Source organism: Mus caroli, chromosome 19 (assembly GCF_900094665.2).
Source record: "Mus caroli chromosome 19, CAROLI_EIJ_v1.1, whole genome shotgun sequence".
NCBI classification, from domain to species: domain Eukaryota; kingdom Metazoa; phylum Chordata; class Mammalia; order Rodentia; family Muridae; genus Mus; species Mus caroli.
In genome coordinates this window covers 27,110,325-27,124,276 of record NC_034588.1, presented here as the reverse complement: position 1 = coordinate 27,124,276, position 13,952 = coordinate 27,110,325, and the positions used below count along the sequence as shown (strand labels likewise).

At 39.1% G+C, this 13,952-nt stretch overlaps 1 protein-coding gene across 1 annotated transcript in view; it reads right to left on the bottom strand.

Annotated features, from left to right (window-relative positions):
* Uhrf2 (ubiquitin like with PHD and ring finger domains 2) overlaps nucleotides 1-13,952 on the bottom strand; it is a 62,755-nt gene that overhangs the window by 16,838 nt on the left and 31,965 nt on the right. The window contains exons 4-6 of the mRNA XM_021151777.2: nucleotides 5,389-5,607; nucleotides 1,885-1,994; nucleotides 747-933 (exon numbers count right to left, since the gene is read on the bottom strand). Of these exons, the coding sequence (XP_021007436.1) occupies nucleotides 747-933; nucleotides 1,885-1,994; nucleotides 5,389-5,607 (516 nt within the window). The remainder of the gene's footprint in view (nucleotides 1-746; nucleotides 934-1,884; nucleotides 1,995-5,388; nucleotides 5,608-13,952) is intronic.

Sequence of the window (13,952 nt, the reverse complement as noted above, 5' to 3'; positions counted from 1 at the left end):
AAAAAAAAAAAAAAAAAAAAAGATGAAAGACACTGAATCTGGATAGAATGTAGGGTATTTAAGGAAATCGGGAGAAAAGCAGCATGATAAGGAAGACAGACTGAAAAACAACTAAGGGGTGTCATTCCAGGTCCTTTAAGGCAACTTAAAGCCTCAAAAGCAAAGGCCAGCAACCAAGTCTGCATTTCTGAATGACTCCATACTCGGGCAGGACCATAAATCCAAGTCTATAAATTTAGAACCCAGTTCAGAGTTGTACAGTAAGTTAATAAAGGTATCAATGCCAAGTGACCACCAGCTATGGCATTTTAAATACTTTAATGTACCATGTATCTTTAGATATCCGTGCTTGACCAGGAGTGGTGGCACAGTCCGGTAATTCAAGATCCTGGGAGGCAGAGGCAGGCAGATTTCTACCAGTTTGAGGCCAGCCTGGTGTAGACCAACTCCAGGTCAGCCAGGGATACATATTAAGAAACTATCTGAAGAAAAAGAGAAAGAGGAAGGAAGAAAGGACGGAATGACAGTTGGATGGATGGATGGATGGATGGATGGATGGATGGATGGATGGACGGACGGATGGAAGGGCAGAATGATAGAAGGACAAACGGAAGGGAGAAAGGGAAGGAGAAAGGGAGGGAGGGAGGGAGGGAGGGAGGGAGGGAGGAGAAAAATCCACTCTTTGAAGATTCATTTTGATTATTTGTAGAAAAACAAAACAGAAGAGAAAGCCCTGGTGGCAATACCAGTATTCCTCTTCTGGGACTTTGTCCAGAGGTGGGCTCAGGCAGTAAATGTGATAGGCCATATTGCACTCGTCACACAGCAGCTGCATGTTGGGATCCCGCTTCTCACCACACTTATGACACGAACACATGTGACAGGTCTTATCTGGGTCTCCACCACACAGGTCACATTCAGGGTCATTTTTCCCTATAAAGAACAAGATTAGGGAAATGTTACTGTTTTGTATCTATTAGTCACATAAAGACAGTGCTCTTAACTACTGAGCCATCTCTCTAGCTATTTATATATATTAAAAAATCCATTGAAATAGTCTACAACTTTTTAAAATATAAAAACAAGCAAACAGGTGCCCCCTCCAAAAAAAAAAATCCAGGGTGAGGTTTATTAAGCGCCTCAGGACTAGAGCTGGCTCAGGGGGTAAAGGCACCTGCTACCAAGCCAGGCGACCTAAGTGCAATACCCATAACCGACATGTTGTAAAGAGAGAACCAATTCTTACAATGTCCTAAAACTTTTATACTTGTGGCATGCGCACACACAAGAAAGATAAGAAAGAACAAATGATTCACCCCAGATTTACTAAATCAGAATTTATGAAATGAGCCCATGAGTATACCAGTGTAGGTATGTATGTGTGCGAGCGTGTGTGTGTGTGTGTGTGGGGGGGGGTGATAGCAATAAACACAGGGATAGTGTATATTAGTGCCACAAATTGAATTATATACATATTCATGTTAAAGACTGGATAAGGACATAAAGAAAATGTCAGAAGAAACCCACAGAGGGCCACCCCAGGCTCAGCAGGCAAAAGCACCTATTACCAAGCCTGACAACCTGAGTTCAAATCCCAGGCCCCACATGGTGGAAGAGAGATTTCCTAATGTAGTCCTCTGGCATCAACTTATACACTGGAATACACATATATAAATAATTAAAAAAAATTTTTTTAAAGCACACACATGGAGAGGCAGTTGAAAGACCATTTTACAAAACAACAGTTTACTACAAGCTATTCACTTATCCTACAAAGTGAATTTGTATGGTCTGTTTCATAACTCCTCCAAAAGTATTCACTGGTCAATAAAACTAACTTTGATCACCCAACACAGAGTCCAAGCCTAACAGAAAAACTCATACTTAAAAACTTTCCATCTGCAAAGGAAATAGGATGGGCTCCAGGCTTCTCAATCTTGAAGATTTCATCTACAAACATCACTCGGCAGTCATTTAATGTGCCTTCAGAGCCCCTGCTTAAACAGAGAAGAAATGTTAATTTCTATAAGCAACATTTAAATTATGTGAAAATAATAAGCCATTCTAGAAATGTACTGTATTTTTCTCACTTATAAGTTGAGCTATTACAATTACCCTGGCCTACTGTTTTTAGTAGCAGTTAATCCTCAAAGCTAGATATAACTTGAGAGTAATAGTCAGAAATAAAGAAATTCAGAGACTTTATTAGATTATTTGATAAGAAATAACTGTCTTATACATTTGGCATAAAAACTAGGTAAATGCATCCCTATTAATTTAAATAAGATTCAAACATATTTCCAATATTTCTGGCAAAACCAAGATGGCCTTTTACTAGGTATCTTTCCAAATATGAAGCCACTTACTTCAATTTATACTCGCTTGCATATTCTTCTATTTCCTAATATGACTGTGAACTTGTTCCGCCCTTTAAAAGCTATTATTATGAGTTATGTGAATGTGTACAATTCTGAGCAGGTACCTCACACGATTCCAGGCACCTGCATGAGCTGGATCTGTGAATCCCCTCGGAGCTGGAGTTACAGTGGGTTGTGAGCAGCCTGACTTGGGTGTTGGGAGTCACATGGGTCCTTTACAAGAGCAACAAGTTCTTAACTACTGAGCTACCTCTCCAGCCATATTTATCTTTTTTAATCATGGCTTTTGCTTTGTATTTGGAAAACACTTGGCACACATGGACCTAAAAATTTTATATATTTGCTTTTGTCTCTTGTGAATTCAACATTATATCTACTTCTAAATTGTTTTAAAAAGAGAGCAGCATCCATTTACATTCTCCACTTAAACTCCCCATTAAAAGTGTAATATTAAATATAGTACATAGACTATACAGGTACCTATGTAACTCAGGCAGCTGTGAGGCAGAGCTCTCCTGTTATCGTCAGTCACAACAGCAGACAGGCTGTCCTGCTACCTTGGAAGTAAGCATTTCTTCACATCTTCTCAAGAGTTGTAGTAACTTACTTTTCTTAAATTTTATTGCTTGTCTGACTCCCTAAGCAGATGGCAAAATTCCACCATACATTAAGCCTATAATCTGTCAATTTCACACTATCTTTTCTTCCTTGCAATCTGCCTAAGAACATGAGTCAACTGTCCAAAAGTCATCAGTCTCAGGTTTTGACATTTGTATTTCTAGGGAATGGTGATACTTAACTAAAGTTAAAATTAAAGACACCCTACTAGAATCTAACACTCCACATGTGTACAGGAGCCCAGAGGCCAGAACTGGAGTTACAGTTACAGTGATTATAAGATGCCCATATGGGTAGAGAACCAAACATATGTCCTTTGCGAGAGCAGTAAGTGCTCTGAAGCCACTGGTTCTCAACCTGCCTAGAGCTGCAACCCTTTAGTATATTCCTTATGTTGTGGTGACCGCCATCATCATTATTATTATTTTGAGACAGGGTTTCTCCAAGTAGCCTTGGTTGTCTTGGAACTCTTTCTATAGATCAGGCTGGCTTCAAATTCACAGAGATCCACCTGCCTCTGCCTTCCCACTGCTGGGGATGTGCACCACTACTGCCTGGCTTATAAAATTATTCTCATTGCTACTTATAACTATAATTTTGCTACTGTTAGAATCATAACGTAATATCTGATATGTGAACCCTGTGATTTTAAACTACGAAATATATTCCTATCCTCAAACCATCTTTGCTTCTTTTATGGCTCTTATGTTCCTGACTCTAAGAGCTTAGTAGTGTTTTACAATCGGGACAGCTATAACATAACCATTACAACAACCAGTATTTGCCTGTCCATCTTTCCACTCATGTTTAATCTAGTCACCAAAGCAATTGTCTCCCTCAGGATCATTTACACTAGAAATCTTCCCTAAAATAGCAGCTTCTTTCACTTTTTGTTTGTAGACAGGATCTCACTCTGTAGCTGGGCTGGCCTTGAACTCAAGAGATCCTCCTGCCTATGCCGCTCTGTGCTGCAACTTTTTTTTTTTGGGGGGGGGGGGTGAGACAGGGTTTCTCTGAATAGCCCTGGCTGTCCTTGAACTCAGAAATCAGCCTGCATCTTCCTCCCGAGTGCTGGGATTAAAGGTGTGCACCACCATGCCCAGCCTTCTCTGCTGCAGCTTTAAAGTGCCACCAGGATCCACTGTTTTGTTTTGTTTTTTTATAAGCTCAATACTATGTGTTTTGGTATCTCCTGTTGTATGGCACCTTTTCCATACTTCCTACAATCAAGTATACCATAAGGTTCCCTACACAGTCAAGTTATTTTGGTGGTTTCTTCAGATTTGTATACATATGTAAATTATAAATAATTCAGAAATCTGTAATTAAATTACATCCTTAGTTGAGTTACAGAATTCCATTTGTTTTTCTCTAGAAGGGTCTGAAATCTAGTTTTCTGTAATATGAGCTTTAATTCTAATATTCTAATACAAAGACAACAAAAAGCTTTCTTCAGCAGGCCTTAATAGTCTCTATCCTCCCTCATCTCAGGGTTATCAACTATTGTCATGAGTAAAATCAGAAGCAGTCTAAGTTGTGTAGTCAGATGTTCTCACAGTTGCAATTCTCAAACAAAGCTGTTAAATACAAAACCAGCATAGACAATAATCAATGGGCACTGCTGTGTTCCAAGAAAACTTTGTCTACAAACACAAGCAGTGTGCTACAGTTTACCTATCCTTACTTTCTATGAACCATAACAAATGTGTGCTCCTAGATTTGTCACCTTTTGCCATGAATGTAGTTAAATACAACATGAACTATATATAAATCTGGCTCTTTCTTAAGAAGTAAAATCTATTAGTGGCATGCTAAATCCCCTCACTGATCAATACAACATACCTGGTATAAATTCACTATATAAAAACAAGAAATGCATATAGAATTTAAAGTTAGAATCTAGAAACTCCTTAATACATACTATCTTTTTAAAGACAAGTAAGTGACTATTCACTTAATTAAAATTGAAAGGAAGCCGAGAGAGGGGTGCAGTAGTAACTTCCCAGGGGTAAAGCTCTCTCTAAGATAATACCCACTAGTTACCACTTGAGGAAAACCCTGAAATCTTCCAGGCTAGAAAACAGAAGTGAAGCTGTCATCTACAGTAATACATTACTGTTACGGTTTTGGGTATTGCTTCATCTATAAGAACTCAGCGAAGCACAGATTTCTCTAGTTAGACACTTTTATATCCGAGTCTCCAAAAATTATTTGACCTTAGAGATGAAGATATATTCAGCTGTAATAAAAATTCTCAGAATTTATAAAAATATTCCCCTCTAAGATAAAAATTTCTCTCTAACCTCATCTTCTTTAATGAGAATATATGCTTCATATCTGAGAATTAATTCCTAATTGAGTAACTAAATAGCATTAGTGACAAGAACCTTACCCCAGGAAAACTTTCACACGAACTTCCTTTTTGGTCCTTGATATTGTCTTCAGTGTGGTAATTTCAGCATCATACCAAAATCCTCTTTTACCTGGATTTTCTACATTGTAATTAACCATTACCACATCACCGACATTTAGTTCATTCCATTTTAAAATGGTCCTTGCTCGTGGTCGAAGATCCTTAACATTCATCTCTAGTATACCACTTTCTGGATATCTGCAGGAGGAGGAAAACAACCCACACAGTAGAGTTTAGGATTATTTCCACAGAAGGCTGAATTTATATGCACTAAATACAAAGACCTCATTTACAGAGTTGAAGAAAAAACTAGTTTCCAGTGGTGGAGGTGGCACATGCTGGTAAGATGGGCTGAAGAAGTGGAGGCAGGAGATGGAATTAGAGATCACCCTGGATTATATCTTTAAAAAGTGTATACACATATACATACATATAAACAGGTGGCAACGTCTTTTATTACTGGGTATATTTCTCACTTGTACTGCAACTCTCCCCCAGCAAAGTAAGCCCCACACAGGTACCTTCATGGTTTACACAGTGTTAGGCAAGCACAATGCATGTTCTGTATACATCACCCTATTGAGCTGGGATTTCTTTCCAGACTTATTGTTCTGTGTGTCTGTGCACATGTGAATATATACCATGCCTGCTGAGGCCATCACATCTCCTGGTGCTAAAGTTGAAGGCAGTTTTGACAATTCAAAGTGTGGGAGCTGGAAGCCAAACTCAAAATTTTTGTAAAAGCTGAAAGTAGTCTTAATGCTGAGCTACATTTCCAGATCCTGGGGTTTTTATGTTTTTTAAAATGTAATGAATTTATTTTTTCCAAATATTGCTGTTACAATATCTTAAATGAGATTGTGTTTTTCTTGATGACACTTAAATGATTTTATTAATGATTTTAACATAGTAAGTCATCAATTGTTAGCTAAGAGATAGAATAGTAAGAACACAAATTTTGTTTCTTTCTTTTTTTTTTTTTTTGGTTTTTCGAGACAGGGTTTCTCTGTATAGCCCTGGCTGTTCTGGAACTCACTTTGTAGACCAGGCTGGCCTCAAACTCAGAAATCCTCCTGCCTCTGCCTCCGGAGTACTGGGATTAAAGGCATGTGCCACCAGGCCTGGCTTGTTTCATATTTAAGTTTAAAAATTATGTCGACGGGTGTCAGAGAATGACTCATCAGCTAAAGGAAGTGGAGGACCTGGTTTCAATTTTCAGTAGCCACATGGCAGCTTACAACCATCTCAGGCTCCAGTCCTGTGGGAGCACACACCTTCTTCTGATATCTGTGAGTACCTAGTCTACACATGGTGCCAAGGCATACATGCACAAACAAATAAAGTTAATAAGGGCTGGAAAGATGGTTCAGCCATGAAGAACATTAATGACTTTATTAGAGCATTTGCTCCCACGACCAGAATTCAGTTCCCAGCACCCACATGGCTATAGATGGGCTGTGTCCTAAGGAGCTCTATGTGTCAATGAATCACTTGGATTATGGATGAGCTTAAGAACTCTAATTCAAGCTTTGTGGGTCCTGTTCCAGAGACATGCTTCTTCTAAACAAACGATAACATGGAAATACAGTCATGAAAGGCTGCCCTTATAGGTAATCATACACAGTACATACCAAAACTCCAGACTCTCCAAAGCAATATTCAACCCAAGTTATACTAAAAAATTCTCCCAAAATCTAATTATCCAAACATCTGCCAAAGCCAGCTATATAAAAGGCCCTTTAAAGGAAGGCAGCCTGAGATCAAATGTCAGTTCTTTCCTAGAAATGCTAAAAAGAATCATTTTTACCTATTTGTGGGCTTGTATTTTGGGAAGCAGATAGGAACATGAAATTTGACAGTTATAAAAGATATGGGGAAAGATCTTAACTAGGTGATAAGGGCCCTCAACCCATGGTGACAGCCAACTGAGTTGAAAGGCAAGGTGAGGGGTATAGGACATGAAAGGTCTCAGATATCTGGGTAAGTCTTGTCCAACCCAATACTAAACTCAGGTACAGAAATTAACCAGGAACTGAAGTCAAGTATATGACCCAGAAAGTATAAGACCTTGGCTCAAATGCTGTGCTTATCGGCTAACTCAACTTCTTGAAGCTGACGGCAGACCTTTCTTGGACCTCTGAACAGCATACTACCAGGGATACTAAAGCTGCATATGAAGCCATTTACTCCTCAAATGATTGAAATTCTGTGACTCCCTTCAAAATAATCCACGGATACTTAAACATGCAGGCCAAAACTGGCCAGGAGTTGATTGTGACTGATATTAAACAATTATGTTGTTCTCTCAACTTGCCAACCCGTTTACAGATTTAACAAAACCAAAAGTACAAGTTAAAAATCTAAACATAATTGCCTGTCTGCATGTTTTAACTTCCCCCTTATATCTGCAAAAAATTCATGCTAAAATTCAAGGCTTGTAAAGATATGGTGTCTTCTGCCCCAGCCCACCACACCTCCTGACTTCTAAGTATTTCCCAGAGGCAACTGCTTTCAGTTCTTAGCTCTTTTTTGCAGGAGGCAAGGAGGAACATGCAAAATGACATCAACAAAATCAAACCCAGGGCCTTAGACATCGGCATGCCAGGCAGGCAAGCACTCTACCCCAAAGCCATCTTCTAACTATCTATCTTCTAACTATTAAGAAATAAGATGCTACACTGTACTTTTTAGATGGCTACTCTACCGCTCCTCCAAATCTACTTGGCTCACTTGTATCTTCTACATAGCACATACCAGGAATTCTTTTAAGCTGTTACACATGTTTTATAACAATCCTACGACATACATAGTAGACATTTTATCCTAATCTTGAAGAAGTCCAGAAGTAAAACAACTTATTTAGATAGTGGTAAGAGGCAGATGTTTCTAGACTCCATACTCTTAAACAAGAGTTGGTATACTTTCTTGCTCTTATTAGTATATTGTACCACGTGGCTTTTCAAAGGTCAGGATTTTTAGCCAAGTAATGAAGTATAGGTTAATTCCATCTTTGTGTTTTCCTTCTGCTAACTTTGCTTCTTGGTTGCTGATTAATGTTCTAGATTCTGCCGGTTATAAAACTCCTCTATAAACAGCTTACATTACCTATGGGGATCTTCAGAATTCCTTTCCTAGAATGTTTCGTCTTTTCCAACCTGAAGGGCTGTAACTACTTCAGTATTTTATGATGGTATCTCCTTCCATTGTCTGATGGGCTGAATCCTATTTTCTATCTACTTTATACCTTCTTTCTTGGGGAAAGCAGCACAGCAGAAGTGGCTAAACTGCTCTCTAATACACATTAAGCAAACCAACCATCCCAGACCCCTATTCATATGCTACATCCAAAGCACCCAGTAAACTCAGGTTCTCTCAAATGCTAGTTTGTTTCTGGCGCAAGGATTTCAGATTTTCCTAGAATGTTGCCTAAACCTGGAAGTGGGACTTCCAATTACCACTATGCCTATCATTTTTAGTCCATCTTTAGAGTCCTTTGTTATTACACACCCTTGTCAATATAGTAATAATGTCTACTGTCAAGCCCATTTTCTGCTATCATTTTTAGTCCATCTTTAGAGTCCTTTGTTATTACACACCCTTGTCAATATAGTAATAATGTCTACTGTCAAGCCCATTTTCTGCTTCTTCCACTGTTCCTCTTCACGATCACAAAAACACATCCTGTACCTTTAGTGTTGTAAATACTCCATCACAGCACTCACCTGGTCAAATGGCAAGTTTTCACCGAGACAGCCTGTGTGAACTTTAGAATGTTTGAGTTCTAACACACTTTTGCAAGTATGTTTAGCTCATTAAGTAAAAATCTGCTTTCATAGAATTAAAGCTCGTTAAAAACTATTTTCTGTGTATGAGTGTTTTTGCCAGTGTGCATGTATGTGGACCATGTGCAGATGGTGCACACAGAGGCCTACCGAGAGCAACTGCGGCTGGAATTGGAGAAATACATGGTTGTGAGGCACTGTGTGAGTACCAAGCATCCATCCTATGCAAGAGCTGCTCAGTGCTCTTAACCTCTGGTCCAGGCAGCCACTTCTTCCAGCATTACACTGAGGAAAACTGCAGACTATACCAAATACTCTTCGGAAAACGGAAGCCTGAACAACTTCTGAAACAAGGCTTAAAGGATTCCTAAGAAGCCTGAGCCCTGGGTCATGGTTAGTTTCCTTTCTACTGCACCAAGAGGCCAGGTCTCTGCTCCCACAGGAAGAAGAGTCTAAGTACCTGTTTCTCAGAACCTTATATGTCAAGGCATTATTCCACAGATCTAAGCTGGAGCATTCTGGATTTTATCGCACTTTGGTGAGACTTAGATTCTCAATAAGGCTTAAATAAATCAAAAGCTTAAAATTTCCAGTAAGAGTTGCATTGCCCCAAATGTAATAAAGTTCTTTGAGTTACCCTTCAGAGTACGTAATTTCGATTATCCTTAACTAGATGACATCTCTATCAACTAAAAGCAACCCATTTTTGCTAACAGATATTGATGAATTAGAGTCTACAGAATTCTGTTCCAGGGAAATGGAAATGAATTTGCATACAATAGTGAAGCTTCATTTCAATGAGTAGTTTTTAAGCTAAAAATTCCGACACCCAAAACTATTAAACAGGGCAGTTACCAACAAAACCCCTTTTTTCCACAACATTGCTTCCTGGAAGAAATATGTTTAAATAAGGACACCATTCATCTGTAGGCATGTTCTAGTTTAGAAAATCTTTAATGTCAAGCTGCATGCAAAAAGAAAACATTTCATATTCTAACAGAAAATATTATGACATCCTATGACACCTAAAATTTAGAACTTACAAACAGGTTACTCAGAACTGCTTATATGGGGATTTTACAAATTATATGAAAATACATCTCATTTTCAAACACATTAGCAATGATGAATTACTGTTTTTATAACGGTAAAAACACAACTGGGTTAAAAATATCTAAGCCCAAAATACAGCACTTTAAAAATACTTACCAAAATAACCTGAGTTTATTCAACACTTTTAAAAGGCAGAGCATTCCATTGTTAGGTATTTTTCAATGTTATAATAAAAAAGAACACATCAAATAGATGTTCACAGGAAGAAATTAAATCAGAAAAGCTTAAGTTTAAAACAAGCAAATCTTATACATAATATTAAACTACCCCAAGTTCTCCTTTTTATGCCCATAAATGTGTGCATCTCTCATCCCTCATTAGAGAAGTATCTTTTGGCACATGGTGATTACTACAGACACTCGCAGCTGGATGAGTGGTAAAGAGTAAGACTGTCCTACTACCCAGTTCTACATGGATGTTATCTACCAAAACCTCATCCCGAGGCACAGGGATCATCACGGAGGAGAGGATGTAAAGATGGTATAAAGAGCTGTGAGATATCCATAGCAAAACAGTATATACTGACTGAACGTGGCAGGCCTGTCACATAACTAAACTCAGAGCAGCTGTGAATGCATACGTAACACCTGCATGAGACCAAGCTGGCAAATAGCCCAGTGAGAGAGACAGAAGAGGCCAGGAAGTCCCCCCCTGAATGAGGACTATTGTTAACTGATGGGTGCTGGGAGAGGAAAGGGGTGTGGCTACTCATTCCCCAGCAGATAGATGGTCCTATACCGATGTGTATACAGGCAGCACTGGGCTCAGGGCTTTAAGAGAGAGAAAGAACACATGAAATTGGGAGGGAAATGTGGCACAGATAGGGAAGAGACGTTGTAGGAATGGAATGGAATGTGGAATGTATCAAGACACATGCATGTACAGAAGTTTCAATTAATTAACACTAAAATCTAATAAACTAAAGACTTGCAACTCAAACAAAATACTCAGTTTATTGCATAATATAATATACGTGTTCTTTATATTCCTTAGGCTTTGGGATGTCTATCTGAAGAACTGACTTGTGTGTTTTCCCAAGGGCCACCTAGTGCAGGCGCGAGGAAGGAGCACCTCAGGGCCATGCATCCTAAACAACGTATGTGGATAGAGTCGAGGTGTTTCTGACCACCCTGCAAGACGCACTCATGTAAAGAAATAAGTGATGCATATTTAGCTTTCTGAGTACAAAGTTCTCTCACAACTCAAGGCAATAATGATGTCACATGGACATTTAATGTCTTCTAGTATCCTTTTGATTATAATTCACTCAGAACCTTGTAATCCATCAAACACTAGAAAAATATACCTGGAAGTCCTCGGTTAACACATTAGTCACAAACAAGAAACGGGACAATTAAGTCATTGCAGCAAGATTGATTCCAGCTCCCTATACTCAAGACCAACATGACAACCATTACTTAAGAAAAACCTTTCTATCGAAATCTAGAAATCATTATACTTGAAAAGATTTAATTAAAAAAATCACAACACATCAATACTCTCAAAAACACCCATTTTGTTACTTTATAGAAAAATTACTTCCATCAAAAAACACCAACGGTTCATTCACAACTGCCTCTCTAGATTCTATCTGCAGTAGCTATAACTAGGACTACTCAAAGATATGTACCACAGGCTGAGAATAGCTTCAAATATGGTTAACACTGAGTAATCAATTGCAAACACCATTTCAACTCCTCTTATCATGTTTACAATTAATCTCCAATACCAATTCTTCCATTCTCCTTACCCATAGCACGTTTGGCCCTAAGGTGGATGCACACACCTGTGATACCAGGACTCATGAGGCTGGAGCAGGTGGACCTCCAAGTTTCCAAAACACACAGGTTACAGTGATAGACCCTCTACTGACTACGACATTTCTATGGATCCAAGTACCCAAGTCCCATTTTTTTTAATTGGGTATTTATTTCATTTACATTTCCAATGCTGTCTCAAAAGTCCCTGACACGCTCCCCCGCTTTTTTCCAAGCCCCATTTTCAGTATGACCACTTTACCCATTACCATCTGCCCACAAAAAGAATACCTGGTGCTAGTTATTTTGGTAAATAGACAGGCATTAAACATTATTGTAAAGATAAAGAACTTGAACCTAGATGCAGTGCATGTTTCTAACCCCAGCACCTGGGGGATAGACTGGGAATGTAAGTCTGTCTCAGCTACAAAAGCAAGTTCAAGGCCACTCTGAGCTACATGAGACCCTAACGCAGTAAAACAGGCTGAAGACATCAACCAGTGGTTAAGAGCACTCTTTCTTCTTCCAGAGGACCAAAGTTCAATTTCCAGCACCCTTTTGGGTGGCTCACAACTACATCTAACTCCAACTCCAGAGGATCTGACCTTCTTCTACTGGATAACTCTTAGGCTCTGGAGTCATACAATTTCTGAACAATTGTGTAATAGAGTTGGTTTCCTCACGAACTACCACTGTGCTGCAAATTATTTGAGGTATCCATGTAAGAAATTATCTTAGAGCTTGGTATGTAAAATTTAACATTATCAAAGGATGGAGAGAGACCTCAGGTGTTAAAGTGCTTGCCATACAAACACAAGAACCTGAATTCAAGCCCCAGTACCCACGTAAAAAACTGGGCATGATGGTTCACAGTTTTGTAATCCCAACACCAAGGAAGCAGAAACAAGGAGATCCCTGGGGCTCACTGGCCAGCCAGTCTAGTCTAAATGGTGAGCTCAAAGTAAGTAAGATCCTGTCTCAAAGGAGGTGCATGTTGTTTTTAAAGATGATACCCAAGGTACCAACTAAAACACACATGTGCCCAATACATATAAATATTCACATGTATATAAAAAAAAAAAACCCTTGACATTATCTAACAAGGAATGGTAGGTTTGCAAGCCTACAGTCCCAGCAATCAAATGCAGAAACAGGATGCATCCTGAAAGTTTGAAGCCAGTTCAGGATACATAGTGAACAGTGACTTCTAGACAGGGTGAGAGATACACTGACTCCCTACCCCTCCACCCCCAAAGGGAACATTTTCTAAAGCACTGTGAGACTATTCTATCCCATACATATAACTTATTAGAAAAAGGAAAACGGGCTGTCCTCAGAATTTTCTCCCCAGTCAGTCTTATAGGTATCATCAGGAGTCTCTGAGGACCTCTACTTACCCGAGATCACTGTCCCAGTTTTGTAACGACTTGTTAGATGATCTTTTAAATGTCATTTGAGTTTTTAACATCTTGGCTATTTAAAGGATATATGACAGGAGTAAATAATATTCAGGAAGCCATAAAAGTAAATGGGGACAAGCTTACCAAAATGACATAAGGGAAAATGTGTCCACTTCCTTTTCTTTAACCTTTAATGGTTTGAAACTGCTTATACTCCTTTGTCTTATCATCACCTCTAATCCTTCTTCATTCTATTTTCTTCATATAACACCATCAAGAGTTTTCAGGGTTAAAGACAGAGTTCAGTTGGTAGAGTGGTTGTCTAAAGGGTAGGAGCCCTTTGATTCCCAGTACCACATAAGCCAGCACAAGTCTCTTTGTCCAACATTCATAGAAGCTCAAGATAATCCTTGGCACCGGGCGTGGTGGTGCATGCCTTTAATCCCAGCACTCAGGAGGCAGAGGCAGGCGGATTTCTGAGTTCGAGGCCA